Below are 18,434 nucleotides of genomic sequence, written 5' to 3' on the forward strand. Positions count from 1 at the left end.
GAAACGAGGATATATATATATGTATAGACAGAGAGAGAAAGAGAGAGAGAGAGAGAGAAGACAAAGAGAGGATGAGAGAGAGTGAGAGTGAGACAGAGAGAGAGAAATCCTGCCGACTCTTCGCAGAGTCTCCTGGCGCACAGATAACGCCCGTATACGCAGCATCCACTAATCGCGTTATACAAATGACTAAAATTCACCCTTGAGCCTGAGCGTTACCACGAACCTGAATTTCATGAAAGTTCTTGCAACGCTCCCGATAACGTTAGATTAATCGACAGAAAGCTACCGCTATCGTGAATGGAAATGAAATATATTTCGCGCGCGTATGTAATATAATTCATCTAACAAATAGCCCCTCCTTTCCTTTACGTACAAACATCTACCTCTTTCTCTGTCTCTCTGTCTCTCTCTCTCTCTCTCTCTCTCTCTCTCTCTCCTCTACTACTCCTATATGACGGGGGCGTGGTACACGATTTGTATATACGTTTTACAGAATTACGTACTTTTACAATCTTAACTTTCTTACGACGTCTTGCACACTTATATAGATTTTGATAAAAAAAAAAAAAAAAAAAACCTTACAGAACCTAGATAATCTCTAAATAAAAATCTTTAAATTAGTAATAAAAAATAATTTTAAAAAAAAATTGTGCTATGTGTTAAGTTGAAAAAAATCACGTGATATAAATTTCATTGAGATAAGTTGAGTAATTTCGGAATTATTAATGGACAAACATATTGTTACACTGAATTTTGATATATAAAATTTTATTAATTAATTACTTAACTATATAGAATTAAATTATATATTGAATTTTATTAATTAATTAATTATTTTTGTTTCATCGGGGTTTCACGGTTTCTTCCGTTTCACGTTCTTCCTTCCGTTTCACGATTCGCCCTGATTCTAAAGAAATTTTCACTTCAAAATGTCTTCTTATTCCAAGTGAATAAACAAAAATACCAAAAAGCAAGGGAAATATCTCGAATTCCACGGGATATTCTTTGGAAAGGATGGAAAGAAGAAAAAAAAAAGAAATTGAGAGAAAAAGGAAAGAAGTAAAAAAAAGATGAAGAAAATGGATAATGCGCGTATAGTTTTTATCTTACGTTCTTGAAAAATAATAAAAAAAAGTAATAGAAAAAATGAAAAAAAAAATGAAAATGAAAAAAAAAAGAAGGAATAAAGTATTATCTTTACATTTCTCTTTCCGCCGACATATTTCTCTGGGCGCCTGCCTCATCCTCTCTCATTCTCTCTCACACTCTCTCTCTCTTCCTTTCTTGCTATCTCTCTTTTCGTGGCGCCCTTTTAGAGCACGCGCCACGCGAGAAAGTGCCCGTTCTACTGGTGCTGGTGCTGGTGCTGGTGCTGCTGGATGACGAATGGCATCTAAATCCACGGTTTCCAACGTATGGAACGAGAGAAGAGCAAGAATAAATTTCGGTTCGGGTAACGAGTAACGACGCGTGTCCGAGTTTCGTTTTCTCCTATCTCTGTGTGTGCGTGTGTATGAATGTGTAAGAATGCGAACATACACAAATATCCAACACTCGGCACGTTTGAAGAAAATGAAAGAAGAAGAAGAACGTATTAGGTAGATAGGTGACTTTGAATAAGTGTGTATGCATCTTGTTCGAACGTTCAAAAACAAAAAAAAAACATCAAATAAAAATCTAACAAATTTTTACGATTTATTTAGAATGAACGTGCATTCGTGAAAACCACGAAACCGCCCTTTCCAAGTGGTACAACCATCATACACGCACGCACGTACGCACGTACGCACATCCTACCAATATTTTGCCATGAAGTCCGCCGAGATTCGACAGCCTTAAACCACCGCCGCGTAATTTCTACCCATTTCCTGACGCACGAAACAATACGAACGAAAGTTTACGACTCCGCTGGACCACCGAGAGTATCATACATTTTCAACGTACCGCTCGTAAACTGTGGTCAAGCGTTACCTAACAGTCGCCAGGCCGCTACGACGCTATACAACTAGCTTATTCGATCTTTATTATATTTATTTAATGACTTTTTCTTCTTCTTTTTTTTTTTTTTTTTAACGTACCATCATCAATTGTCAATTTCGCGATCGGTCAACAAATTTGTATTACACAAATGGTGCACATTTTTTGTTATACGTTATATTAACGTTTAGCAAAAGTGAAACCTTCAAAAAAGCAACTTCTATAAGTAAGATAATTTATTATATAATATTATTTTTACTTTTGTTTGTAATTATTTATTTAAATGATTATAAAAATGAACGCCTGTACGAATGCAACCCTCCAGACATACTTTGATAATGTTGCTTGCGAACGCCATCTACTGAGACGGAATTTTTTTCTATCCGAAAGATAGGCAATCTGTAATACATACGTGTATAAACAGTTTGAACATACACAAAATTTCGCCCCAGTAGATAGCGCTCGCAAGCAACATTGTCAAAGTGTGTCTGGAGGGTTGCATATCCACAGGCGTAATGTTTTTATAAATAATGATTAAAATTAAACTTTAATTTTGTAATTAATTATGCATATTGTTAGAATAATATTTAGTAAATTACATGAAAAGTAAATCTTGTAAAGATTGACGTTGACGTATAATAATATGAAACATTCGCAAAAAAATTAAATGGCATACTCGAGTTGAGCGATTAACTACCACCGGAAACTCATGGGGACCTTCTTAGAAGTTCTTGAAAACGAAGGGAAGTCAGATGAAATTTCCTAGAAGACTGAAATGATCTTCACGCCCTGCAAATGGCAACATAACTCGACTAAAAGTGCGTGTGTTCGACACGTGTACAATTTTCTTGTCCTACAAATATATGTGCATTCTATTTATATTTTATTTTACGAAAAAAAAAAGAAAAACTTCATGAAGTAAACGAATAATTTGATGAATTCTAATTAGCCACAGACGATAAAGAAAGAGATTTCATTGAAGAATTTCTAATGAATTAAAAAATTCAATGAACAACATTAACAATTATTTAATAAGAGACTACCACCAACCTATCATAGATAAAAAATGTTCCCTATAAAAAGGGTTTAACTTTATAAAAATATACTTTGATACCACCACCTTATATTTTTCTAACAAATAAAGTAGGAGATAAACACAAATAGGAAAGTGAACAAAGTAGAAGAAGAAGAAGAAAAGAAGAGAAGAAAAGAAAAGAAAAAGAAAGAAAGAAAGAAAGAAATAAAGACGAAAAAGAAAGTACTATATTTCCTCAATGAATCTGCCGCAAAAAGCAGGTGTCTCGCTTAGAGAGTTTGTTGGTATGAAGGGAAAGATAAAAAAAAAAAAAAGAAAAAGGGACGAGAGATAGAGAGAGAGAGACTATGTGCTAGGTTAAAAGGCGACACGGAACGCTCTTAAAGGCTCGATCGTGCTTAAAAAAAGGATGGGAAAAAAGAAAGAGAAAGAGAAAAAGGGTTGGGTTGGGTTGGGGCGAAATAGGGGACGGCGCTAATAAAACTGGACTAAAGCCGGTCTCTCCAACTTTTGAGAAATGGCGAATAAAGGGAAGAAACGCGAGAAACAAAAGCGGAAACGGGAGTTGCAAAACGGAAACGGAGAAGAGAAAGATGAGATGTAGAGGAAAGAAGTTTCTCTTCTCGACCCGAAGGAATTCCACCCTTCTTTTTCTTCTCTCTCTCTCTTTTTCTCTCTCTCTCTCTCTGCTTCTCTCTTTCTCTCTATACCTCGCTTCTTTCGGTCCCGTAAAAATCTACGGTGCAGCATTGACTCCCGTATGTGCATACACTCTCCTTATACGTATACGTGTGTTTGTATACCTACGAACGTTATCTCAGAATACATATATTCCTATATATGTGTAAGAGGAGTCCCACTACCAACAAAGAAGAAGAGAAGAACGATCCACACATGGTTACCGAGAAGTTATGAGAGCGTTTGTTCCACCCTTGGAAAAAAAGGAAAAAAAAGGAATAAGAAAGGAAAAGAAGTGCTATAAAGAGAGGAAACTAAATGCGAAAATGGTGCAAGAAAAAGAAACGAGAGGAATAAAACCAAAAAAAAAAAAAAGAAAAAAGAGAGAAGAAAAAAATAAACTGAAATATCGTTCCTCCTTGATACGCTCTAAGAATTCGACTCAATATCAGCTATTTCCCCAATTTTATAAGGTTCACTGCGACGACGACATGTAAAGTATATATGTATACATAAATATAGGTCTCTATGTATATATGTATCTATGTACTCCTTTCGATGTTGCATGACTGGCAAACAAGTAGCAAAGATCAAACGTTTATAGATGGAATCTGACAGAGTAAACTATATGCACACGTATATATAATATATGTGGACAAGATTTGCTGAAATTGAGTACTCTTATGTATATTATACTTACATCCAAATATCCAATAAACGAAGAAAAATGGAAGAAAAGAAAAGGGGAACAAAAAAAACTAGCCGCCCACCGCTCCGTTACCTCGCCGCCTACCGCTCCGTTACCTCGCCGCCTACCGCTCCGTTGCATGACGGACTGGTGTTTCATTTTTTTCAAATCACTCCCTATTCTAAAGAAATTTTCACTTCAAAAATGAAGAAAGAAAGAAAAAGAAGAGGTTCCTATACTAGGTATAGGAATCAGACGGAATCATTCTTCTCCACTAGACCAAGCAATTTTCTCTTTAACGTTCCCACGCTTTATTGAAAACTCCAAGAGTATAGAGGAGCATCGAAGTTTGTAATTTGCACTGAGAGAGAGAGAGAGAGAGAGAGCAGCAGTAGCAGCAGCAGACCGATTCTAGGTAGGAAAACACGTTGGATCTAAAAGTCGAAAGTTCAATCTCATCTATGTCAGTCAAACGTTTCGACCGATATTTTGTTCTGACCACTTATACCCAGGCCACGAGAGATTGATTTTTTCCATTTCCAACATTTTATATTGACCATAAAAATAGCACGCGAGATACTACCCCTCGATAGAATTCGTATTTACAATTAGACCGTACTACTTACTACTACTACTACTACTACAAATTTAATTATCATTACGCGATCGAATGCATCTACGAATGCACCTAAGGAAACTAATCAAAATGATAAATAAATGAGAAATGCCAAGATTGGTTGTTACTCGACTACCACCCCCTTTTCAAAACTACTAAACTACCTCGTTGTTTTTTTTTTTTTTTTTTTTTTTCAATCGTATAGAGGAAAAAAATATAATATCGTACGGTAGTTCGTTCAGTAGGTCGTTCGAACTACGCAGTTTGTCGAAATAAAAAGTCGAAATGATTTTTGAACATAGCTGCTACGAGAACACGTGGGGAACGGTGGGGGGAGGGGAGGGGAGGGGAGGGGAGGGGAGGGGAGGAGGGCTCGGCCATTGTTAAAACTTCAATAGGAATTCGTTTAACAAAAATCGAAAAGTTGACCGATCGTAAAGCGTCACTACTTTTTAAAAAACAGTATCAAAGCTTTCAATCTCCAAAATGCAGTGTGAAAATTCCCGTTGAATTTTGAATATCCATTGTGACGTCACTTGAGCTGAACGATTCCTCCTCCTCTTCCTCCTCTTCCTCCTCCTACCCAAACTCCTACTCTCCATCTAACACCGTTTTACCATTGACGAAAAATATTTTACAACGTACGTTTGCGAATACAAACACAAAGGGGGAATGTAATACACGCAAGCACACACACACACACACACACACACACACACACACATACGTTGGGGAATATATATTTTTTGTGTTCCTTTCTCCTTCGTCAAACTTTACTAAATCCAAACGTAACGTTAATTTCCAAGCAAAACTTTGAAATTACTTCTCAGAAATGGGGTAACGATTATCATTAATAAAACTTACTACTTCAAACTCGTCGTAAGTAAATCGATTGACTCAATGAAACTACTACCTAAACTCATTTAGTTAATATTAAATGTAAAGTAAACGATAGATATCTTATAAATTATTATATATACAAATATCTTGTAAATTATTTCGATGATATTGAGTTGATATTTTTATACGCAGAGTTAAAAAAAAAAAAAGAAAGGAATCGATTGGTTTAATAAAAAAAAAAATATAAAAAAATGGGGTCGCACTAAAAAATAAAGTGCAATCATCTCTCCCATAAAATTTCCTTCATCATTTTTATCAATTTTTATTTAAAAAAAAAAAAAAAAAAAAAAAAAAGAGAAATAACCCGGCAACGTTTCAGTTGTCAAAATCATTTCGCATATAGTCGAAATTAATTACAAACGATTAATATAATAGTCGATCTATATGGATAGCAGCAAGTGAAACGAAAAAAAAAAGAAAACTAATTAAAGATTTGATTAAATTCGTAGAATTTATTATTGAACGTGTAGACGTGCAAAAATGCGTAGTATTACTATCTTTTACGTCGTTTAAAGTGTTTTATTAAAAAAAAAGAAGAAAAAAACCAGATGTGTTTCTTGCGTTTCACGTTCTTCCGTTTCACGATTTTTCAAATCACCCTGATTCTAAAGAAGTTTTCACTTAAAAAAAAAAAAAAAAAAAAATATCATCAAAGCCATTTTAGGAGATACAGTAACGTCGTAGTCGTCGTAGTCATCGTCGTGGTCGTGGTCGTCGTAATTTCTTGCCAAGAGACAATGCTCGAATCCCTAAACGGTCCGACCGAAAACAAAACGGGAACGTAGCTCGTCTTCCGGAAACGCATCACGCGGTCTCTGGCAAGAAGAAGAAGAGGAGGAGGAACAACGAAGAGGGAAAGGGAAGAGAAGACTGCCCTAGGTGCCGGCAGTTATTTACTCTTAGGACAATTTAGCGTAATTAATTAACCGGAGTTGCTAGGGTAAGCTAATTTATACTCATAGAATGATTCAGTAGCTTTCTCGAAGCCAGTTCTCTTCCTCTTCTGTCTTCCTACGTCACCTTTGATAAACTGGATTCTATCAGATTTGAATTGACAAAAGAGATCTCGATTTTCTATTTGAACGATGTTGACAAAAAAATAAAATAATAAATTCATACGATTTAAAATACTGTTTTGAAACGATCATTTTCAACGATTTGCGTTAACTCGAAAGCAGATGTTAGTTTTTTCCTATGAAATCTGGTCTCTAAGCAATTTTCGAACTATTAACTAATGGCAAATTCCATGAACGCTTATCTAAATGTTGCTTGCTACTACTCCTACTTGCTCGGCAAGAAACGTTTCACGGTGAATCAGAACTTCGTCGCGTGTACAAATTTACTTTACGCGTATAAAGCGCACGCATACACACACACACACACACATATTGGATATCTAATGCTTGTGTACATAGTTCGGACGAAGTAAACGGTATAGTTACAATGCATTTGCTGAACTTTCAACGTTGTAGACGATTCGATAGTATTTCACGTGTATTCTCCTCCTACCACTAGATGACTTTGATTATGTGAATTTGTGTACATTTAAACCACTGGATATATTAATTCAACTCGTTCCTTAGCTAATTCTAAAGTAATTATCAAAATTTCAAATTTTCTACTTCCTTCCTCTAATGGTTTATTTCATCGTCTTATTATAATATTTGATGACGCACACATATGTATGTGTTACGAACGTTTCGTCGAGAACATCTAAGAACATTTTTCTCACGTTAAGAGCTCCCTTGATAAATGGTTACTTTTTTTCTTATTCCTGACAAGCGATGATACAACCCTCGTGTATTTGTTTTTCCAGATAATATATGTATCTTTCTTTTTCTTTTTCTTTTTCTTTTTCTTTTTCTTTTTCTCTATTTTTCTCGATTCAATTAAATGTAACTTTCTTTTTCAAGTGAAAACTTCTTTAGAATCAGGGTGATTTGAAAATTGTGAAACGGAAGGAAGAACGTGAAACCGATGAAACAAAAATAATTAATTAATTAATAAAATTCAATATATAATTTAATTCTATATATTAATTAATTAATTAATAAAATTCTATATATCAAAATTGAGTGTTACAATATGTTTGTCCACTAATAATTTCGAAACTACTCAACTTATCTTAATGAAATTTATTTTATTTCACGTGATTTTTTCAACTTAGCACATAGCACAATTTTTATTTAGAAATTATCTAGGTTCTGTAAGGTTCTTTCAATAGATGGCACTGTATTACAATTCAATTATTTCGATAATATTCACGTCTCGAAGCTTGGTTTTCTTTCAAGGTTTCACTTCTACCGTGTGTGATCTGCACACATCTCTTCTTCTAATTCATACATTTATAACGTTGAAGTAAAGTTTAACGTATGATATACATATAATCGATTAAAAATGCATTTACTTTAAAAAAAAAAAAAAAAGAAAAACACCTGTGTAGAAATTAGGTCCCGAAAGCATACACACGTTCGATGTGCGCACGTTAATAAATCTTAAGACTTCGTCCAAACACGCTCCGTTTAGCACACTGCTTTTGTCCGGAGCGAATAAGTCTACAAGCAGGGCCCCCGAAGTTTCAAATACACCACCATATACACAGCACGTCTGTTCTTCGTACTTTATCTCCTGAGCTGGGCTCTGAATGCAGAACGTGCTTTGCATCGGGTCTCTCTCCTTCAACCACTTAGATACGATTATTCGTTTTGAAAGGAATGCCCGGGCCGCGAGTTTGTGCCAAGTAGGAATTATAGTCGTTTACGTTTCCCACTTAATCCACGAATCGCGATCGTTCTGATAACAACTAGTCTACCCCCTTCCCCCTACCCCCCCACCGTTTATTGTTAAACAAATCCGATGATAATGTTCTATAGGTAAGTAATGAGAATAAAAAAGAAAATGATCCAAACGTTGAGCCAGAGTATTTCCAATCTTTAACCAAACGCTGACCCCATACAACAGCAGCACGTTGGCCACGCGCAAATGCAACCGAATGGTAAACATTTACACCGCTAAAACCAGATGTTTAGTTCGCAGGCGCTTGGCTGTTACAACTTGCTGCTTTTTCAGTTCAAGAAACCAATTAAAATACAATCGTATAGGTTTGAAAATACATAAAACGGTATTTAACTGGAAATAATAATTGAATGATATTCCGTACCATATTGTTCTTCTATTAAAACGTTAATTGAAATAATAATCATTGAGAATGATTGATGATGATGATGATGATGATGATGATGATGATGATGATGTGATATCATTTTAATATCATGATTTTATTCGTGGAAAATAATAATCGGTCCCGTTTGTAAAAAGTAAGAAGAAGAAAGGCTAAATAAAAAATAAAAAAGTATTATTGCTACGTCGGAGAATTTTTTGTTGTTCTGTCTACACAGATTTAAACGAAATCTTTTTGTACATTCTAATACGTTGGAGAATACCAAAACTACAGTGGAATATTTAAGAACGCATATGTGAATTTTATGGCACCACGTGCGTACCATAAAGAGCGAAACGTTCCACGAAAAAATACAGGGCAACAAAGAAAGCCGAGTGTAGGTGTCGCGGTCACTGGATATTTAACTTTATATACACACACACACGTGGTTCGTTTTAAAAATAAATATCATTCAGAAATAAAACGTTTATATTGATATCGGTTACCATTCTTCACAAAAAAAAAAAGATACTTTTTCAAGGTTCATTAGATTTCCCTTGACATTTTGACGTTGTTAACAGGAAACCACGTGTGTGCGTGCGTGCGTGCGTGCGTGCGTGAGTGCGTAAGCAAATATCGGTTACGTGTAATATCTTAAAAATAGACAAAGAAAATATAACATAGATTTTGTAGCTTTTTGATGGAACAGCCTGTACACAAGAAGAAAGAGACATGACAGAGCAGCACATAGCACGAAGATTCGTAAGAGAAACGGCTTGTACACGCGACATGGTTTTAATGTAATATAAAAGTTGCTAAACGAAATAGAAGTCCTAGAGAGTTTCACGTGTACGGTACATTTAATTTATCTTTACAAATCTTGACAATTACACGGTAATTATTAATAACACTCGCAATTTGCTCTTCTACCTTGCCCGATACACGTTGCATTTAAACTCTCGTTCATACGTTTAATTTATCTCTATTTTGTGGTAGATCCTGAAAATGGGGGAGAAACACGTATTTCTACCATCCTCCTCCTCTTCCTCCTCTTCCTCCTCCTTCTTTACGAATAAAACTCACGCGTGTAAATGCACATTGCACATTGCACACACTGACAAAAAAATACCTTCAACAATTCATAGATGTTTTTGATAGACAATTCTGTACGCGTATTCTACACATTTATCAAAGAGCAAAAAGCAACGAAAAAATTCGGAAAAAAAAGAAAAATAAAAGAGAAAGAGAAAGAGATGAAAATTGGCGTACCAACCTGAAAGAATGGTTCCGGGCAGCAACGCACAGAAGCTCAAGTACGTAAGCAACACTCGCCAACACTCCTGACGTGCCTTTTGGCAAAAGTCCAACTTTTTCTCTTTCGGTAGGCCACTGATTCTTGGCCCCTTCATCTTGCACGGTGCCGCATACTTTTCGTTCCAGCCACGTACACACGCGTACATACGTTTACGCACACGACACGTTTAAAATGGAACTTCGATAATGTCCCACGAGGTAATACCTTCAACCTTTACTTCTTCTTCTTCTTCTTCTTCTTCTTTTTAATCCCGCACGAGAAACATGAAATTGTGTAATGACGTCGAAACACGTGCTTGAAAAACGTTGCACACGCGTATGTAGTAGTTACGACTTTTCTTTACCTCATTCCATCGATTCATCGCTAAACTTGTTAACATTTTCAACTTTTCACCTATCTCAAAAGCTTCCTTGACGTTTAACTTCCCTTTTATACGAAACGACCGTGCTCGTTCGTCGAGCATTCGAACGAAACTGTCCTCTTAATTCAAAAGGAATGCTACGTTACGTCGATATGCGACCTTTTCCTTTCGTAAACAAACAACGCATATCTCTTCCTCTCTCTCTCTCTTTCTTTCTCTTTCTTTCTTTGAAGTCTTTCTTCTTGGTTCCAACACACATAAACACATTATAACGAGACACCAATTAAAAAACATAACAATAATATTATCGTCGACGTAAATATCCCCATTGTTTTTATCACGATTATGATATTACCATTTAATTTAGATTTTTCTTCCATTCTAATAAATGATCCCTAATCGATTATTAATTACGTATAAATGAAACTTATTTCTGTGTTAATTGTTAAATCTGTAAAAATTGTAATTTACATTCATTAATATTATATTATTTGTTAATTTTTGTCACAGGTTCGAAGGAATTTCGATAAGCCATAGATCCTCGTACTATTCGCGTTCGTCGATAAAACGATATGGTGTCGAGTGAACAGCCACGGAAAATTATTATTTTCTTCTCTCTCTCTCTCTCTCTCTCATTCGTGATATATATATATATATTTCTTGGAGAGTACAACGTTAAATTGAACGTGTAGAATGTTCGTCGTGATACGATAGAATCCATTTCGCGCGCGATTGCCGATGTAAAGGATGGTCTTTTCACTGACACCACCACCACCACCACCACCGTCACCATGCCTTCTTCGCTTACCTACATTTAGCGGATAAAAGAAATACCTGACACCCCCTCCCCAACCAACCCACCCACCCGCCACCTCTGGTACACGTTGAATTATCGATCGTGAAGAAGATCGATTTGAAACTCTTTTTCAAAAGGACGATATCCTCCTATCCTTTTCTTTTTTTTTTTTTTTTTTTTTGAAAAAGAATAACGTACGATACGAAATATCGATCTTAGAAAAGAGTTTTACAAATTTTCTTTTAACCTCCTGCCCCCCCCCGTCCCCCTCCCCCTCCTCAACAACCTTCTCTCCATCTTTTACAAGGGAGAAAAGTTCGACGAAGGTATCGTTCGAGTTAAGAGAAAAAGAAACTCCAAGATTAACTCCAATTAGCAAGGTTCGAAAAAAAACTTTTTGCAAAAAAGGCCTCTCTCTCTCTCTCTCTCTCTCTCTCTTTATCTTTCTAGTTTTCTTTTTCAAAGATCTCGAGTTCGAGGTCTAATAAAAGTCTCGAGCCACAAATTAAAGCACTTAAAAGCGTAACTCTCTCTCTCTCTCTCTCTCTCTCTCTCGTTGTAAAGTGGTTCCGTTTAACGATGGCTTCCTTCTTCTTCCCTTTTGGTTTTCGTCCTCGTGTGATAACCTGAGTGAGTTTCTTTCTTTTTGTTTTTTTTTTTTTTGACGAAGATGTTACATACGAATATTTGTATTCATAAAAAAGCAACGTCTGCTTGATTTCTTGATGCGTTGCGAAAAAGGGTCGTGTCGTGTCGTGTCGTGTCGGGTCGAGTCGAGTCGGGTCGAGTCGGGTCGGGTCGGGTTGATGTAAACGAAGGAAAAGATAGAGAAAGAAAAGACAAAGAAACGTGTCAACCTGTAACAATGACAATGCTGATGCAAGACGAGACTCACAAATTATCCCCGAAAGGTATTATTAATTAATCCCCTTGTTAAGCCACGACGCGAGAGAGAGAGAGAGTAACACGGCAAAGGGGAAGGATGGATAGATGGATGGATGGATGGATGCTGCCGCCTCGTGTGCTACTGGAGAGTGCCATTTTCAAGGGTTCGGTTAAGGGTAGAAAAGCTGAGGGTGGAAACATGCGTGCCTACCGTCTCTCTCTCTCTCTTTCTTTCTCTCTCTCTCTCTCTCTCTCTCTCTCTAACGGTGTGAAAATCGTTTCAAGTTGATATTGAAATCAAAAAACGGCCAAATGTTTGACCGTTTGACCGAAATGACTCACAGAGACCTCTACAGTTTCCACCGGGCTCGGGAAAGCCAAACTGCGCTCTCCACTGCGCATTTTTTCTGAAGTAGTGATCTAGAAAATAATATGATGGCTGACAAAGACACCATCAGAAATTTCGAAAATAAAGAGCCGTAATAATGAGCAATAAAAGATTTCAAAAATTGATGCATTTTATTATATGTTGTACCCTATATAAATAAGCTCTGTAGAGAACGAAGCGTTCCTCAGATGAAAAGGTTAGATCTATCCGAACGATCGGCAACCGATTAGCTTGGAAAAGGGTAAATCTACCCCCGAGCGGTCGGTTAAGTGTTAAAATTTAAAAACACACCCACAGGTGTGTGCACGCGTCTTTTCCAATTATTTCCTTTTAATCAACGTTACAATTAGAAATATAAATCTATTTTTTACATATATTCTTTAGTAAAACCCACTTGAATCTTCATAATATTTTGATATGAATCGTTTCAACGATAACGTTGTGTTATACGAGCATATCTTTGGACAAACATAGTATCGCGTTTCTGTGCCAGGGACCGTCACGAACTGTCAAATTTCTTGTAGTTCCTCGCTCGCAAAGCTATTTATAACGAAAGTGTTGTACGAACGAAGCTGCGACGAGTGCACACGATGCAAGTCTTCTTAACTATGTCTTTCTCTTTCTCTCTTTCTCTTTTCTCGTCACCTCCCACACTTTGTGGAATGTTTTCTTTCTTTTTTTTTTTTTTGCTCAACCAGTACTGGCAAAAACAGAAGCAGCACCCGCAACGAGACCAGCAAAGACCTTTCTGTCCTAGAAATATACATAATCACCAAAGTTAATTAAGGTTTTTGGAGATAAAAGAGAGCTGAATAATAGAAATGAAAATGGTGCGACGACGACAAGCTTAAGGATCTACTGGCACGAGAACGAGGAAATCAACTTGTACTCCTGGAACGGATGTTCATAAAACAATCTTGACAATATCTATATCCGAGATATGTATCTTTAAGATTATCCAGAAATGTGTCGTCTGTTTGTTTGTTCTACGAATTTTCAATTATCTTTCGAAGAAATCCCTTATGTCTTTTCTTATATCTCGATTCTAATTCATTTCACGAATATACGAGGTTGTTGCTTTATTCTCAAATCTTTTACCTTCACCAAAATACACCTGAGATTGTACAAAAAAGAAACTAAAATTACTTTTTAATCGAGTATAATCATCTTTTTTTATGAAATTTCTATTCGATCGATCAACAAAATTCCTTAAATATATTCACCTTATCGACTAACTAACCAAACGAAAATAAAAAAAATAAAAAAAAAAACTACGGTTCATCTTTTTGTTTTTTTTTTGTTCTTTTTGTTTTTAAAAATCGATAGCAAATACAAAGTGCAAAATGGTGAACAAGGGGAGGGGGGGGTGGAAAATTAAATCAATTTTGTACGTGACATCGTTGTTGAAGCGGAAGGGAAAAGTTTCACACGATGACCAGTTGGCAATTTCAAAAACAGCACAAAGCCATAAAGCTTTGCCGTGTCGTTTATGCAATTTATTGTTCCTCCTTTTTACTTGAAAAATGTAAAAGTGCCTCCCTCGACCGATGGACTGACTGCGGTTTGCGTTCCTTCTCTCAATTTCTCTTTCTCACTCACTTGCCTGGCCTTACCATCACCCTTTTCTCTTTGTCGGTATGTACCCTTGCTACTTATTACGTCATAACTTACAGTCTCGACGTCAAATTGATTTATTATTATGGTAGATTTTCTTACGGTGCGCACGCGCCCTCATACATGCACACATACACATACACATGCAATATTCAACGATATAAAATTGCAAATAGACGAGAATAGAAAGAAAGAAAAAAAGTAGACGATGAACGAGATGGTATCATAATGCAACCTCAACTAACTTCATTCTTCCCTGTTACGATAAACACTATGTATATATATACTACTTCCTGTCCTTCTTTTTTCCGTACTTACTACCATTTTCTCAAGGTATTTAGTAAAACACAAAGTGTCTCTGAACAAATACGAAAGGAAGAGGAGGAGGAGGATGAGGAGGAGGAGAAAGAAGAGTAAGAATAGGAGTATTTGAGAAGTAAAAGTAATCTACCAAAAGTATATTTTCGGAGTAAATATTTATAGAAAAAAAGGAAATTGTTAAAGAGCAAAGTCATTTTTATTCTATTGAGCAAAAAAAAAAAAAGAAAAAGGAAGTTGTATTAAATTACGCATAATTTGTTCCCTAAAGATAAAGTTCTCGCAAAGATAATCCAAATTTCAAATCTGAAGATAAAAACGAATTTGTTCTTTTTTTTTCGCAAATTCGAAATAAAGAAAAAGATCAAAATTAAACTTAAAAAAGGAAGAATAATAACAAAAAAAAAAAGAAAAATGACTTGGATATCGATGGAATACCATTTACACGTTGTGGGCACGAATCGTAATTCGAGTGTAGGAATTTCGTTCTAGTTGTTCTCTTTTCCAACACCAACACCAAAAAACCCATGCTTCTCCGTCCTGGTCTGATCTTTTGCATAACCGTTTCCCAACGAATGCGCTTCGACACAAACGTATTTGTTCAAAGGACGACTGTTGCATCGTGCCACCTATTTTCCACCTCGTTGCCACTCTCCCTTCCAACTACTCTTCTCTCTCTCTCTCTCTCTCTCTCTCTCTTCATCCTTCTCTTTTTTTCTCTACTATTCCCTGAGAGCCTTTCTAGAGTAACCCTGCGATTGGTTTTTCGTGTTTCCCAATTCCTCCCTCATCCTCGAAATCCTAATTTCTCGTTTTTTATTCTCCTACTCTGTTTCTCTTTCTACCCTTTTTCTCTCCCTCCCACCCTTCCTTCCACCCTTCCATCCATCCTTTCTCTCTCTCTCTCTCTCTCTCTCTTTCTCTCTTTTGAACATTCGATACAACTGGCCTATATCGGTCGACACTAGGTCACTCTTGCTCTTTCTCTCTCTCTCTTTGCTACCCTCTTTCTCGTCATCCGACGAGAAACGAAATGGCCCTTTCGGGCGATAACAGAGAAAATCCCAACGTCGCTCTTACCCTCTCGGCCAAACCCTGATTTTCAATTTTGTTCGCGTGGGACATAGAAATTCGGCACATTTTATTTTTTTCTTTTTTTTTTCCCACATTCCCATAACATACGAGTAAAATTTTGATTTTATTTCAAAAGTGTCGTTTTAAATTTATACGACTTTTATTATATATCTAAATCTTCAATTAGATTTAACAAAAAAACTTCGATTAATTTGATAATTCTTTTGAAATCGATACGCAAAGTATTCCTTATCGTTTTAAAATGTTCTTCAAAGTGTTGATAGATAATTATACGCTCAATAACAACGTCAAAAGAATCTTTTAAACGTTTTTAACGAAACAGAATGAATAAATAAACTATCAAAGAGAGAAAGAGAAAGGAGAAAGAGAAAAAAAAAATACGTCAATAAAAAAACACGAGGACGAGCACCAAAGTTGCCCGGAGCAATGCAACTTGGGCAGAACTAATAAATTCGCAAAACTCGTCGTCGTCTACGAATTCGTCAGAGTACGACGTCCTTTCTCTCTCTCTCTCTCTCTCTCTCTCTCTCTCTCTCTCTCTCTCTCTCTCACTCTCTCTCTTTCTAACTTTAACTCTAACAATAACCCTCGGCAAAACGACGATGTTGTGTCGACTATGACACTTTTCGTGGAAGCAAGCTTTATCTCCACCAACATGCAAATGGGTAACAATTTAATCGTCACACACGTAAGCGAATTGCATATTCGATGGATTGACCCAACCATCTCAAGGTTCATTATTCCAAAACTATTTTCATAGTTCCATGTTATGAAATAAAATTTGTCAAAGATACGCTGATGAAAAAAAAGGATACGAAATGAAATATAAATCGATCGATGGTAATCAATAATCATCCATAGCACCACACGTATATACGTACGAACCCAGGAAAAACCATTTAGAAAAGTCGAATAAGATTTGTCTGTCTATCTATATCCTTTTTCTTTTCTATTTCTATTTCTTTCTCTTTTACTTAGACTTTTTCTATTTCTATTCTTAGACAAGGCACGCGCAAATATCTTAGGAGAAGTTCGAAATTCCTTCGATTGCAAACTATCGAATTACTATATATATATATCCCTCGAGTGTAGAATAACTTTTCTCCTACTTAATTACCTTAACTCTCGTAACTCACTGAGAAGAAGGCTCACGTGGTCTTATCACTGAACACACAAACTCCGTGAAAATCACTGATCCCTTTCGTTAGAACAGAAAGACACTCTCTGAAGTGAAGTTTCGACATGCCGAAGAAGTAACATCGAAAACAGTTGGTAGGTAGGGTAGGGAGAGAGAACGCTCCTAGTATATACTCTAAGATCCACTGGTCGACTCTACGTCCATGATGGATCTACGTGGTCTCTCTAACAATAAACTAAGATAAAACAACCACCAAGAGACATGGTGGAGGTGGTGGAGGAGGATGTCGTTTCGTTGTCGTAGTCGTCTGCGGTGAACACCGCGAAGAACAAGAACAGGATGAAGAGAAAGAGAGGAAGAGAAGGGTTAAAAGAGAAGGAAGAGGAGGGGGACGAGGGGAGGGGAAGGGGGGTTGGTAAGAAGAGAAGGAGAGAAGAAAGAGGAATTAGAGAGGACACGAAAAATAAGACGTGTGGGTTGGTTCAAACGTGTGTTGGGACCGCACGCGTTACAAAACAAAGTCTATCGGACTCTAACGCACTATGCCTGTAAGAGAAGAGGCATGCTATTAGTATGACGAGCACTATTACTTTCTCTCTCTCTCTCTCTCTCTCTCTCTCTCTCTCTCTCTCTTATTGTCAATGTGATCCACTCGAGACACTCGCCGGATACGTGCACGTACACTCGCATACCAGCAACTTGCAAAGCACGGTGTCACCTTCTTATCGTAGGCTTTTTTATACGATCCTGCACGCGCGTGGGAGAACAGAGAGGGAGGGAGGGATCGGTTCACGTTGCAAGGGGAACAACTTCATGGACGGAAACCGTGTGTGCGGTTTATGCTCTCGGCCAATAACACATGTTCGTTATTTTCATTGGAGCTTGGCCAAATATGAATGAAAGACGTTACTAAAGAAAATCCGTACTCGTTTCACTTTCTACGGGTGGGTCGGTCGGTCGTCGTCGTGGGGAGGTGCTACGCGTAAGCCAATTTATGGTTTGGTTCTCCTATTTTTTGATTTGAACAATGATAGGGGGTAGTAGCAGCATTTGTAGAAATTCGAACATGATTGTATTGTACAATATCGAAATGATTCCTATATACGTAAGTATAGGAATAGCTTATTTTCCATAATCTTTTTTGAATTTTTTTGTTCTTTATTTTATTGTTTTGTTCATAAAGAAAAAAAACAACACGAGATTCAAGAAGGGAATTGTTCTTTACATTCGTGAAACGTTACGTGTATCTAATGGGATAAAAGTTATCGTTGTAACTTTGGTCGAATCATCATTGTCATCATCGTCATCGTCATCATCATCATCACAATCATCTATGCGATATATTCAACTAACGGGAATAAAGAAAAGAAGAGAAAGTAGGAGGGATCAGGGTGGAGACGTGGGATATTATGCAGATAAAATATTCATAGCCATTGGAATCCTCGATCGGATCCGCCTTTATTTTT

General features: G+C 36.6%; 1 protein-coding gene across 2 annotated transcripts in view; it reads right to left on the reverse strand.

Moving 5' to 3' along the window:
* Positions 1–18,434, reverse strand: part of LOC107073985 (defective proboscis extension response 12) — a 79,499-nt gene that overhangs the window by 56,217 nt on the left and 4,848 nt on the right. The window contains exon 3 of one of the 2 annotated variants that reach the window (XM_015334985.2): positions 10,332–11,185. In XM_015334985.2, coding sequence (XP_015190471.2) covers positions 10,332–10,518 — 187 coding nt within the window. In that variant the 5' untranslated portion in view covers positions 10,519–11,185. Of the gene's footprint in view, positions 1–1,204; positions 1,413–10,331; positions 11,186–18,434 lie in introns of those variants that run through there. The other variant, XM_089170986.1, reaches the window with a different exon arrangement.

The sequence above is a fragment of the Polistes dominula genome, unplaced genomic scaffold (genome assembly GCF_049000335.1).
Source record: "Polistes dominula isolate Pdom_NZ unplaced genomic scaffold, Pdom_raw_medaka contig_31, whole genome shotgun sequence".
In the NCBI taxonomy this organism is placed as follows: Eukaryota; Metazoa; Arthropoda; class Insecta; order Hymenoptera; family Vespidae; genus Polistes; species Polistes dominula.